We start from the raw sequence: 13,873 nt of genomic DNA, 5'->3' as shown, positions 1-13,873 counted from the left end.
ATGGCAAAGATGAAATTGGTTTTCAGCACTCCCACTACAGTTGCTTCCCTATTCCTCTCTTAGATATCTCCTCAAGAATCTAACGTAATATGCTAAATATTAACAATTTTTCTCTATTATATTAGTGCCTACGTGTTTCCCATTTTGTCTATTTATTGCAATGTTTCTTAAAGAGGGAATCACAGACATCGTAAGAGAATGTTGTCTTCTAGACACAGATGCTTAGATTTGTAATAAAATTTAGAGGACATACAGTCGTCTTCCCTCACTATATAAGAACCTGTGACTATTAGATCCTGGAGGGTTGGCACCTACCTACCTTACTCATCCCGGCATAGCCAGCGTTTAGCTTTAGCGCCTGACACATAGAAAGGATTCAAATTTCTTATTAAGCTGAATAAATGTGACCGGTGATAGGCAACCTAGTTCCCTGGTTTAATCCTATTAGACCCACATAACAAACTATTTAAATCTGTTCACGGATTAATCTTCTCAACTGGACTCCTCAAGTGCAGGGATCTTGTCTTTCTCTCACCAGCTTGATAAGTCCCTTAGCTGTTGAAATTAAAAACGTAAAAGAAAAAAAAAATACGAGAAATCTACAAGACATAACATGATTAGGTTGCTGGACAGGCATAAAATACTAATATTAAAGCTAGGTGACGATTCCAACTTCTAGAGCATCAATCGAGCTTCTCCGCGCTCAGGTTGCCTCGGCAACTTGGGAGAGCGCCCGCCTCCGGCCCGCTCTTCGCCCGCCTCCCAGGACCCTTACTTCCGCCCCAACCTGCAAGCTGGGCCCTGGGGTCCTGCTGTCTATGCCTGTGCCTGACTGAAAATACAGAAGAAAATAACTGCAATTAGAAGAATATTCTTTCCAAACGATCCGCAATTTTGTTTCAGAGATATACATGCAAAAGCAGTAGCTATCTGTAACTTGTAGGCTCCGCCCAGCGTGAGCATCTAGACCCGATTTTCAGGCAGTGCCTTGGACAACAGCAACCTTGGAGGACCCCGGCTTGCGGAGGGAGACGTGGGCTTAAGTGGGGCTAGACGCCGCAGAGGAAGTGGGCCTGCTGGACGGAGTTGGCGTGGGGTTTGTGTCCAGACCGACTGCACCATGTAAGTGTTTGCTTTCCACCAGCCCCAGTCCCCGGTCCCGCTGCCCGACCATAACTCTCCCTCTCTCTTCCTCAGGTCGAAGGTTTCCTTTAAGATCACACTGACGTCGGACCCGCGGCTGCCGTACAAAGTGTGAGTAGCTCGGTCGCGGGGGGGTAGGGGGGTCGCTCTGGGCTGGGCGATGTGAGCCTTCCCCGCAGGTTCCACACCAACGGTCCGCGTTCCTTTCCTCTCTCCCCGCAGCTTCCCACATCCCACTCGAACTGAGATATCCTATAAGTGTCAGCTTGCCCAGGCGCGGGGCTGTGCGGGTGTGTGTGATGGGAACGTTGCTGGTGATTTGCGATCTCTCTTTGCGGGGGTGATGGAGCGGGAGGAGGTGTGGACGGGGCTCTGGTGATTTGCTGGCATCCTTAAAACAGTCTCAGTCTGCTCGTGATGAGACAGGCCTTTCACCACTTTGACCAGCTGTTAGAGGAAGTAAGGGAAAGCTTCCCAGTCCAGGTTCCGAAATTACTAGAACAGTGAGCCTCCTGATACTCGTTGAGTGTGACTCACTCGATAGTTGGGCTTCACGAAGTAGAGAGATTACTCCCTCTCTCATCTTTGGTTTCGCCCTTTACATTGGATTATTTTCATCAACGTGTAAGTTGGCTCTAGGAAAAAAGAATAAGAAGGAGGGAGGGAGAAAGATGAAGGAGTAGAGCAGCCTCGGTATCTATAAGAGTGCCTGGAACGTGGTACCAGTTCACTTAGTATGTGTTGACTGAGTGAATTTAGCAGCACACTTCTAGCTCAGTGTGTGTGTAGTTGTATGTATGTATAATTTGTGTACGGGTATGTGTATATAAAACAGATATAACACATGTATGGGTGTGTCAGGGTAATTATGTTATGTTTCCTATTCAAAGTAATGGTATCTAGTATTTGAGTACTAGTAAAAGCAACTCTGAGATTTGTGGGAAAACATGCTTTAACTTTTTAAGGCCACTTTTCACTTGTCAGGCAGGTAAATACATACTTCAATAGAGAAATTTTCCTTGAGTTGCTAATAGTTGAATTCTAGAAAAGATGTTTCAGTCCTGGATTTATTCAGGGGGAATGTCCGAGTTTTTATTGTTTGCTTTGTTTTTTTGTTTGTTGATAGATTCCCTGTTGGTATTGCTACTTGGTTATAGAAATGTTGAAATCAAACATTCTCTTTCATATACAGGATGCGTTAAAAAGCACCTTTGACTCTTTCAGTCTAATTCCAGTCTTTCGAGTCTTACTTCCCACCTCTTCCCCCTCACCCCACCCCCGGCTCCTTACTACCACCACCACTTAATCAGAGTTTCAGCCATCCTGTTCCCAAATTGGCAAGTCTTTTTGGGTCCTCCCGGTCTGGCACACGTTCGTTCTCTTGTGTGCTTCTAATGTAGTTTCGTGGCTACCACTTCCTGACAACATCCTTTAATGATCAAAATTTCACCTCTGAGACAATTTCTGTGATGATCTAGGGAGTTCATTTCACCCTTCCCTAGTGTCCTATAGAAACTTTGTTTTTATTCTTTATAATAACACTTGTCAAGTTATGCCCTAGTTCTGTTTATGTGAAATATTTATTATAAAAACAAATTTTGCCAGTAATTTACTTTAAAAGTTCACTTTAATATGCAGGATAGTTCCTATTTTTTCAAAACACCAATATAATGGAAGCGTAAGTTTTACAAAATGATGTGACTGGCAAACACAAGAGCTTCAAACCTAGATAAGGTTTCTGGAGTTGCAGTAACTCCCAGTCCCTCGGCAATTTTCTGCCAATTAGAACATGCACCAAAATATGTTTTTATTTTCTGTTTTATTGGATTTTCTTTGGACAATCTCACCAATTTAATATGCAGATAGAAACTTATGTTAATGAATATCAACATGGCATTTAATTATATGATACAAGGACATTTCCAGTCTCTAGTCCAGAAGTGAATTGAAACCCCAGACTTTTAGAAGTTCTCCTCTAGAGCTTTAGGACAGTGAGTCTCAGGTTCTAAACTATAAATGAACTACAGAAATACTTGCAAAGTACTGTTCCCAACTTTGTAGACTTTTACATTGCCAGTTTATTAGATACTTTTTCATCAAATGGCTATCCTTTAGAATTTTGTTTTTCTCTCTTTTTATTCCATATAAAAAAGGAAAGAGTAAGTATTTTGACTCTAAACATTGTTTCATTTTACGTTCTTAAGAACTAAGCGCTTAGTCACAGAAGTTAGGCTGAAAAAACTAAGCTATATTACTCAGTGGTGGAAGTTATTTATTGAAGAATCTGTTTAGATGTAAATGACTTTCCTCATTTACAACACAACTATCAAAGGACCCACTGGGAGATAGTCCAATTAATTCAATCCTCTCTAGAAGGCTTCCCAGGCAGACTTTTCTCTTGAAATGTCTTTGGGGCATACACCCTCCTCCCCTTGGGATGGTTGTCACACATTTTAGTTTTTCTTTCCTAAAGATGTTAAAATATTTACAGTTACATTTTTGTATTTTATAAATTATAAACCAAGTAGTTTAACACTTCCTTAAACCTGCCATTGTCAAAAATAGTATGAAGCATGATGTTATCTTCACTGATACAGATTATTCCCATTTGTTCTTAAATAATAAATTATATTGATGCAAAAAAAAAAAAGGAAAGGGAAAAAAAATGACATCTATTTTCACTCTTTAGCAGTATTTGGGGGGAGTGGAATAGGGCAACTGAGAAACCTATTAACACTTTGCTTACTGAAAGTCACTGTAATGTGCTGTGTCTGATAAAATGATTTTTATATTCAGCAATACATCTGTAGACTAAGTGAGGGGAGGGCACATACACCTGAGGGTGTTACATAGTAGTAGTTGGTATTAAGTCGTTAGAGAACAATACAGTGGGGACAAATAGAGAAGTTTCAAAGAGAAATGTTAGCTTTCCCTACTTTGAAAGAGGATCTGATTTTCTATCTTTAATCATAGTAATTTATTTTACATTAGGATTCTTATTTATCTTATTTTATTTTTTTAACTTATTTCTGTGTCTTTGAGTGCTTTCTTAAGGCATAATGTCAATTATTTTTTAATGTTTAAGTTGGAAAATTGATGCGGATTGACTGTTTATTGGTGCTCTTTAATATACTTCCCACTGTACAGGTCAGTTAACAAAATCACACATCACTCTCTGAAATGTTTGTATTGAGTGAGCCCATTTTCAAATGACATAAAGGTGGAAAATCACTTAACATTTTGCCATAGTAAACATACTCATTTTCATCAACTTGGACTACTATTTTAGACTTGATGATTGAAAGTTCACAGAAGGCTTCGTGAAAAGACTTATGATCTGATGGTGCTTCCCAGGTAGCCTCTTCTAATGAAAATGATCACATTCTTGCATGGGATGAACTGGAGGCGGCAAAGTATACTGAAGACTGAGGAGAGATTCAACTTTTTGAAATCCATCTCTAGAAACAAGAAGCAACCTACACGCTAGACCTGTTTGTATCAAAGTATGAAGCATGTACAAATCCACACCTATGTAGGTTATTCATTTTCAAGTGGAGCTGAGGGCACCATCTCAGCAATAAGGCTAATAATTGCTTTCTTTCTTCGTAGAGTTAATGAACATAGTGTGCAATCGTAATAGCCAAGCCAACCTCAGACTCAAAAGACAGCTTTGTCAATAGCCGAAATAAGTAACAAAGGACCTGAAAGAAAAACTCAGCCTTTTAAAAGATTCTTTTTAATTCTTGCAGACTCAGTGTTCCTGAAAGTACACCTTTTACAGCAGTCTTAAAGTTTGCAGCAGAAGAAGTAAGTATAGAAATTGGAACAACCTGTAGAGAGTGCAGTTTAGTGACGTGTCTCAAAAATCTGCATGCATCCTGACCCACCACTGCCACATGGGTTCATTATTAGGTTTATGCTGTCAAAAACTTAAGCCTCACTTATAGATAAAAGTAGAGTGAAAGTTGAGACTCACCGATAAAAGAATGACTTAAACAAATTGACACATCTATTTAATGTAACCATTGAAAATTATAAGGAGAATTTTTATTGAAATTGAAAAGATAGTGATGATATGTCAATTTTTTAAAAAAAATTATATAACACTGTAATCTGTACGCCTGTGTTTTTACTAGCTTTGATTCTAGAAGTACAATTTTATTATATGTTTGTCTTATTTTTCAAATTTTCTCCATAAAGCATGTGGACTGTCAGTAAAACTTATTGTTTTTAAAAGTGTTTTTAAAGATATGTTTGGGTTTCTGTTTTTAAGAAATAAAATTTTTTCATCAGAATTTTTTATCAGAGGCATCTGTAAAGTAACTCTTTGGACTTGACAATTGGAAGAGAAACTTGGTCTGGTGGAAGTGACCTGAAAATGTGATTCGGGAGACTTAGCATTCCTCTTTTAACTGTGTCATTAATTATCTGTTTGACATGGGGCCAGCCCACGAATTTCTCTCTTCCTTAAATTTCTTAATGTGTAAAATGGGAATAGTTAATGCCTACCCTTCCTACCTGATTAAGTGATTTTGTGTAAAAATATAATAGCATTTACTAAAATTTTGTGAAGTTAAAGGTGCAGTGCAGGTACAGAGTAACCCAACGCAGAATATTTCGTTCGAAATCTTACAAGTTTACCGTCACAGAAAAAAATTTAGTAATTAAATGAATAAGAAACCGGCTTAATCCGTACTCTGGCCCTGTACTTAAGGAATTAATTGAACATCAGCCAGCCCATTAGTGCTTCCGACTCCTTATAAACAATTGTCAGGGACCACTGCCATCGTTCATCACTCATTCAGAGTTAAACTGAAAAGTGGTATTACTTGCTTTATTGTCAATTTTGATCTATCCTTCATGCAGAAAGAATAACTAAAAAGAGATGGGGAACAAATCTGAACAGAGCATCATTACTTTTTGCTACACAGATCACTTGGTTGAAATACTCCTTGTTTGTGGCCTAGCAGGTTCCACAGATTCCAATTTAAGAAGTAGATCTCTTCAAGCTATAATTAATATTTATTATTAAATTTTGTAATTATTTTATAGTGTGTCCTTTTACAAGGCAAAGGCATTGTTGTGATCTGGGTGTTCTAGTAAAGCTTGTGAAAATCCTAACAGACGTGCAACAGAAAATGAACAAACTTCACGCAACCACATGTATTGATTTAAGGTTTTAGTGTACCTTTTAATTATAATGAACCACGAGTGTTACACACTTAGAAAGGATATAGCTTTAAGGCAGCAGTGAGAAGGCCTTTCACGAGATGACATTGTAGACTCTTCCAGGAAGAATAAGTTTTGACTTAAGAAACCAGAAGTCCGTGGATATAAATCCCTAGTAAAATTCTCTTAATAAAAAATAAAATCCCCCAGCCTATGACTGGGAATTAATTTAACTAAAGAACGAGTTGTCAAAGCCTGAAAGAGCCTCTTAACATCCTAAATTATAAGACATATGGGATATGAGATAGAAATGAATGACAACTGAGGAACATAAAATGCACTTTGCATCTGGGAAAAAACTTGTCAGTACTGTAGAAAGAAGTGGTAGTTACTGTATGTACATCACTGGTAATGCTTCCCCACATGTCAGTTTAACCATTGCTGCTACATGCTGGAAAAGGAAGAAATTATGTCTGCAGTTGCTTTTGAGTTTTAATGTCACAAAATATGTTACCACTAGGAAAACGCATAGCTTGTCTTAAAATGGACGTAGCTAAGAATAACAAGTAGAAACTTTGTCATATTCAAGTTTTAGAAATCTGCAATTGCCTATCATTAATTTAGGTTTTTTTTTTTATTTAGGTTTTTGATAAAATTTTAATAAGTATTACAACCTCTACAAAAACTTGTGAAGTATTTTTTTAAATGTATTAAAGTGCATTTTGAAGTTACTTTAAATTAGGTTTATTTAAAATTTTTAAAACTTTGAAAGGACATGTACACTGAAGAATGTGCCATATGAAGAGTAAAATTATTTGCTTTTTAGGTACGTAAGCCTGCAACAAGCAGTCGTTCTTCTGCATAGTTAAGTTCTTATTTTACAACTTGGTTGTTCGATTCATAAATTCAAATAAGCTTTTAGTTGTTTTTCTCAACTATGATACGTGACCACTATAAACACCGAGAGCAGCATTTCCCGGAGAGAGTGTTTTCCCCGGACCACCAGCACCACCAAAAAAGAAAAACAAACAAACAAAAAAAACTATTAAAAACTGAGAGCAGTGGCCCAAAAGTATGGGAAACACATTATTGACTATTTTTTTGCCTGGAGTTAAATAAACCGTGTTAGCCTCATATTAAAGGATTTTGAAAAGACTAGTAGTTTAACTTAATGTTTTCCAAACTTATCTAATCACAAAACTCAACTATAATATTTATCAAGTTAGTCCATGGCATAGAAGTGCTTAATTAATATTTGTTGGAAGAATGAACTGTGAGGACATGAACACACTTGGACAAATAGTGGTCTCGAGAGCATTAAGAGGAGAATTCTACCTTTTAGCTACCAATAAGTTCCATACCACATTTCATTGATTCCGAAAGCTCTTCTTCTTACATCTCAGTGGAGTCTGCCTGTCATGCTTGGCCATGTGGCAGTCACGTAATTGTCTAGCTGACATCACCTGCACCTACTTGTACTTAGAGGTATTTCCTGGTGGCATAGTTGGACTCTTGCAGTCCCATGAGGTTTAAGTCAGCAAATCATTTAAGGAGAACTTGAGGAAGGAATATGAGCCTTGGTTGGCCTCCCATTAAACACAAGAGAGCATTTGTTTGAACTTAACTATTTCCACAAAGAAATTTGAGGAATATTCTAAGCAGTTGCTTCGCTTTTATTTTTGCTTATGCCTGAGCGTTATATATGACAAAAGTAAATCATATCTAAGTCTGAAAGAGTAAACATTGGGTCATAGATTCATTGACAGTGTTTTTCTTTTTTTTGTAGTGCATAAAAAAGACGCATTTTACAATGTATGGTGTCCTAGATAACGATGAAATGCAGTATTTAGAGAACAGTGTTTTTCTTTAAAGATAAAGCAAGTTATAGTGTTCTTTGATGATGTTACTTATCCTAAAGATAAATCACATTTTAGAATTATAGAGTTGATTATATGTACCCCATCCTTGCTACCCATCTTTCGTAGTTAATATTATATATATATATGTATTTTTTATCTTTTACTCCCTTTTAGTTTAAAGTTCCTGCAGCAACAAGTGCAATTATTACCAATGGTAAGAATTCATTTTAAAACTATGTATTAACTTTGAGTTATAGAAATTGTTTAAAAGAAACCAAATTAGTTAAAATTGACTTAAATATAAAAGGCTAAAACTTATATCAAGATAAATGATATACTTAATTGTAAATATTAAATCAAAGTTATTGGTCATAATTGTCTCTTTTCAGTTTTTTTGTGCTTTTGTTATATAGTACAGCACTTTATAATATTTTGTGTCCTTATAACTTCATGACAAATTATTATTTAAAATAACTTGTCATTTTATTTAACAAGGGTTTTTTTTGGGTTTTTTTAAATAAGTTATATTGGTAAATGCTTTTAGAATATAGGAAGCTAAGCAGGAATGTACCTTTGCTATACCTTGTTATTGCTTTCCTGATAGAAAACAATTTCTTATAGACTGCAATAATGAGGATTTTATCCAGTTAGATATATAAATTAAATTCTGAATATCGTAGGATACTACTAATAATTAAGTTTAATGGAACTAGCCCTATGAGAAAATACTGAAACAAGATGACGAATAAAGATTGGAGGGAAGGCTTATTATCTTTCAAGAATACAAAGTAATATTCACAGGTACTGGTGAGTGGTTCGTTAGTAGTTAAGACAGACTAAAAGAAGGTAGCTTTTTTTTTTAATGTTTTATTTATTTTATTTATTTATTTTTGGCTGCATTGGGTCTTCGCTGCTGCACGCGGGCTTTCTCTAGTTGCTGTGCGTGGGCTTCTCATTGTGGTGGCTTTTCTTGTCGCGGAGCATGGGCTCTAGGTGCGCGGGCTTAGTTGCTCCGTGGTATGTGGGATCTTCCCAGACCAGGGCTCGAACCTGTGTCCCCTGCATTGGCAGGCAGATTCTTAACCACTGCACCACCAGGGAAGCCCAAGAAGGTGGCTTTAATGTGCAGTAAGTAGTATGATTTAGTTTAGATATGACAGAATTTCTTATTCTGAAACATTCTGCATGCTGTCACATTGAAGTGTGTCTGTATTTAGATGAAAGCTACCTTAACTTTTCTGGAAAGTTCTAAATTCACAAATGAATAGCTATTGGGAAAGTGCTTTGTAAACTTTTATCAAGTGTTAGTGGAACTTACATTACTACGTGGGCTCTCCAGCCTTAGGATTTGATGCCTCAGAGCAATATTAAATGATTAATGACATACCTAAGGTGTTTTGGCTTTATTTTTCACTGGATGTGGCAAAATAGTATAAAAACTATCTTCTTTGTAAAACTTACCAGGATCATTTTGTTGACAGATGTTCTTGTCTAATACAGCAATATGTGTGAATACATAATAGTGAGAGATTTCAACACATAACTCACCTGACAGATTGTCATTCGTGTTCTCAGTATAACTGTTTGGCTTATGCCTGTGTACACAGCAGCACTTTTTTGGCATAGTTCTTGTTACTATTAAAGCCTTTTAGCTTTAGAAATAACTTAGATGATTTTACAACTTATTTTCTAGATGGAATAGGAATAAATCCTGCACAGACTGCTGGTGAGTATCTATCTGAAATCCATGGAGGTGTGGTGAGGCTATATTTATCAATTGGTACTGAATATTTAATTCATTCTCATTAGACTTGATAGAATTTAACAAAGGTGATAGTTGATTTTTAGGGATTGTATAGCAGTCTTTACCTATGTGTGTAAGTAATTTGTTTCTTTCTATGTATCAGTTATGTATGCTTTTGGCTACAAGAAAGAGAAAACCTGACCAATAAGCTTTAAAGGTATTTTAATACATGTAACAAAAAGTCTGAATATTGTGCTCTTACGGGAATAATGATTTTGAACTACGTCGTAAGGTAGTTGTGAGGTAGTACATGTAAAGTGCTTAAAAGTTTGCATTATTTATAGTAAGCATTCAATAGGTGCTGGCTATTATTATTTTAAAGAAGTACAGTCATTTAAATTTCATGGGGCCTAGTCTACACTCAGAGTTTCAAGCTGTTAACATTATACAGTGCCAAATATTGATGTCCTAACAAGCAGGAAGGATAAAAGTAAACTTTTTAACAGACAGTGTATATTTGTGTTCGATGTACCTTCCTTAGCTTATAGTCTAATTATAATATTTTGAAATTAATCATGATTTAATATAATGTAACCTCAATCTTGAGAAGTAGTTATTTTTAAACTATTAATATTCTAAAGTACTTCTACAAAATTATATCGTCCTCCTAGGTCCTGGGCTTGAAATTTAGCCATACAGCAAATGAAGAGGAGTTTTAAATAATTTCTTTTTACATAAATCAGTTGTTTTAAGTATATAATTTTATTAAATTAAAAAGGCTATTTTTTGAGAATCATGAGGCATTTTGTTGTATGGATGCCTTTAAACTTAGATTTAAAGGTTTTCCTTTTCCTACTCTAGAAATGCTTGGTAGTTATATTAATTTGAATTACTGCTTACTCTGACATGTTGCTTTGTTGGATTACCCTATAAAATTGAATTGTGGGTATCACGAGGTGTGAAGAAAATCTCAGCAGGCAACACAGACCCAAAGTAGGTCAGGGTTTCTAAACTTCTGTCACTTGGGGTAGATTTAGATTTATTATTTTTCCTGCCCCTCAGTATTTTATTGTATATTAAAGTGAGTATTGATGGTTAAATTACCTTATGTTTTATTTGATGATTGGTTTTGGTAGTAGTTCTTTGGGTAGTGTTCTTATTTAAAATTTTCAAACATTTGTTTTGTTGTGAAGATGTGAGAGGAGTAGGAACAAGACTTAAGCCTGGACTCGGGTTCTAATGATCTTTGAGCTTTGTACCCACTTGATGCTCCTTTGTTTCTTTTACATAATAATTGTTGAAATGTTAAGATAGTGTGTCGTTTTTTAAATACCTAACTTTTTGTTTTGTTTGTATAGGAAATGTTTTTCTAAAGCACGGTTCAGAACTGCGAATAATTCCTAGAGATCGTGTCGGAAGTTGTTAATATCTGCTGCTTGGAACATAAAATCCCCTTCCAGAATAAATATTGGTATTGTTATTGTTGTAAAATTGGAATCAGGCATTTGAAATCCTATGAAGACACCAATAGTTGATGAAGTAATGAAAGGTGACTGCCTGTCCCTTCTTGTTATTCACGCTCTTCACGTGAAGAGGGGCGGCTTCTGCGTTGAGGGTGTCATCACCACGGAAGATCACATTACTACCTCACAGCACACACAGGTAGTTCATTGGGGGTAAATGGATTATCCAGCTGTGTCTTATAACTGGAGGATACTTCTGATCATTCTTTCTGAGAACATTTGGAAAATTAAAGTTTACTGAATCTTCCTGTTTGTCTTTGAGTTAAAAATGTAAAAAGATTTTCAATCCGTACGTGGTAGTTTGCTTGATAGCATCTGACCTGCAGACACAAAAATAGTTGAATTCTTCATTATATATCGTTTATGATAAAGGATCACATCAATGAATAACTATCTTTTTATCATTTAGCTTGTTTTGAAGTTTCAGACTTCTGGAGTTCTTATAAATTTTAATTTAAAAATCAAAGATCCAAAAAATGAATTTTCGATCTAGCCCATTACGTGTAACATTGGTATCCCAAGCCAAAGAGTTTGAGATTAAAGTAGAAGCATCAGCTGCTGAATTATGCATTCCTTTATTGATCTCTTTTTTAAAAAAACCTTTAAAACAGGAATCCTCAAGAAACCATCTTTTTGAGGATAATATTTCTAAATAGTGTTCAGGGAGAAAGTATTGTTGTAAAGAGGATCTGACATTCACAACAGAGCTCAAGGAAATGCTAATTGAAATGCTCACTAATTCTGCTTACTGAACACCCAACATTTAAGGATGTGTTAAGATTAGTTACTGGAGTGAATAAGAAGCTAGGAAAGGAAGATGGGGAAGCCCAGATGACCAGGCTTCTAGTAAGAAGGAAAGAGGGCTTCCCTGGTGGCGCAGTGGTTGAGAATCTGCCTGCCAATGCAGGGGACACGGGTTCGAGCCCTGGTCTGGGAAGATCCCGCATGCTGCGGAGCAACTAGGCCCGTGAGCCACAACTACTGAGCCTGCGCGTCTGGAGCCTGTGCTCCGCAACAAGAGAGGCCGCGATAGTGAGAGGCCCGTGCACCGCGATGAAGAGTGGCCCCCTCTTGCCACAACTAGAGAAAAGCCCTCGCACAGAAACGAAGACCCAACACAGCCATAAATTAATTAATTAATTAATTTTAAAAAAAAAAAAAGAAAGAAACAAAAATGAAGGGGAGCAGAAAGCTGTAACAGAGTGTCACAGAGAAGGCCAAACTGGATAGACAAAACTGCAGCGGCTATGTTGGGAAGAACTGAAAGGAAAATAAAATACTTGACATTGTTAAAAGGAGCAGAAGGCAATCAGAGAAAGCAAAGCAGAGGCCTTGTCAACATACAGGTTTCACAATTCCCTGTAGAGAATCTAAAGAATGACGTGCATAAGGGAAGATTTTGTTTGACCTTATACAGGACATCAATATCCATGCACATCTTGAAAGGTGAAACGAAGGCTCGTAGTGATTGAGAACCAGTGCTTGACTTGCTGTATTCTAGATGGTAAGCTCTGGAGGCAGGCCTGGTGTCTGTCTTGCTCTTTCTAGGCCTGGAAATGTAGGCCTTCAATGAATATGTGTAGAATTATTCATGAATAAAGTATTTCTAAAACCAATTTTTATCTAAGTGTGCATAGGCTCTAGGTTCATTGGGAAAAAAATAATGCAACAGAATCAGTATCCGAAAAGTAATATTGGTTAAGTTTAAGGAAGTAACTAGATATTGTTCATATATTTGACAAACGAACAGCAGGATTCTGAATTGTAAGCGGAAAAAAAATTGTGCTGAGGTAGTATGTTGCTAATGTTTGGGGAATTTTTTATTTTTATAAACAAAGTCTGATGCTTAAAGACTCCTGGTCTTTAACAACATTAAGCCTCAGTTAACCAGAAATTTATGAATACCCAGTTTCTGAATTTTCTGTTTTATTTAGATTTCCCCCATTCTGTTTCTAGCACAAAATTCTGCCTAATTTGTTACATTAATAAGTTTTATGATGTCTTCTACCGTAATTTGTTTAATATTTTTGTTCTTTGGTTGGAAAATTGTATTGCAGTAAGGTCTTAAAAAATATTTTCTTAAAGAACTAGACATTTTGTTATTAAATAAATGTGATCTGTAACTTCTTTGTGCAGAATGTTTTGAAGTGTTGTATTTAGTTTAAATGCTTTATTGGTACTCTTGTGAAAATACATTTTCTTATACCATAAACCATATTGTCTACTCTTATTATTAGTGTTTAGTTAGTGCACCTGTTGAGCCAGTATATAACAAATGTAGCCAAAAAATAAAACAAAGGGCAAAAATGATTAATGGCTATAGGTCTTAGAAATGAATATATATTTCCAAATGCCAGTCCATTTGGAAAAAAATTCAAGTTACAGTGTCTATAGTAAGTGTTTAGGTTGGTGGGTCCTAAACCTGGGGTGATTAT

The 13,873-nt window shown here is 36.2% G+C and overlaps 1 protein-coding gene across 9 annotated transcripts; it reads left to right on the top strand.

Annotated features, from left to right (window-relative positions):
* The first annotated feature begins 1,013 nt into the window (after positions 1–1,013).
* On the top strand, positions 1,014–13,054 carry UFM1 (ubiquitin fold modifier 1). Of its 9 annotated transcripts, XM_007193671.2 has the most exons (7): positions 1,014–1,122; positions 1,198–1,254; positions 4,893–4,950; positions 8,346–8,385; positions 9,865–9,897; positions 10,079–10,132; positions 11,274–13,054. In XM_007193671.2, coding segments are annotated over exons 1-6 (228 nt in total). In that variant the 5' UTR covers positions 1,014–1,120; the 3' UTR covers positions 10,117–10,132; positions 11,274–13,054. The 9 variants fall into 9 exon arrangements, 4 of the variants coding, with proteins under 4 accessions (XP_007193733.1, XP_007193732.1, XP_057388973.1 ...); XM_007193670.2 differs by lacking the exon at positions 10,079–10,132; XM_057532990.1 differs by having other exon boundaries at positions 10,079–13,054.
* Positions 13,055–13,873: the final 819 nt, after the last annotated feature.

Source organism: Balaenoptera acutorostrata, chromosome 18, assembly GCF_949987535.1.
Source record: "Balaenoptera acutorostrata chromosome 18, mBalAcu1.1, whole genome shotgun sequence".
Lineage (NCBI taxonomy): Eukaryota > Metazoa > Chordata > Mammalia > Artiodactyla > Balaenopteridae > Balaenoptera > Balaenoptera acutorostrata.
The sequence above is the reverse complement of the archived record's forward strand: the minus strand, read 5'-3'. Positions and strand labels throughout refer to the sequence as shown.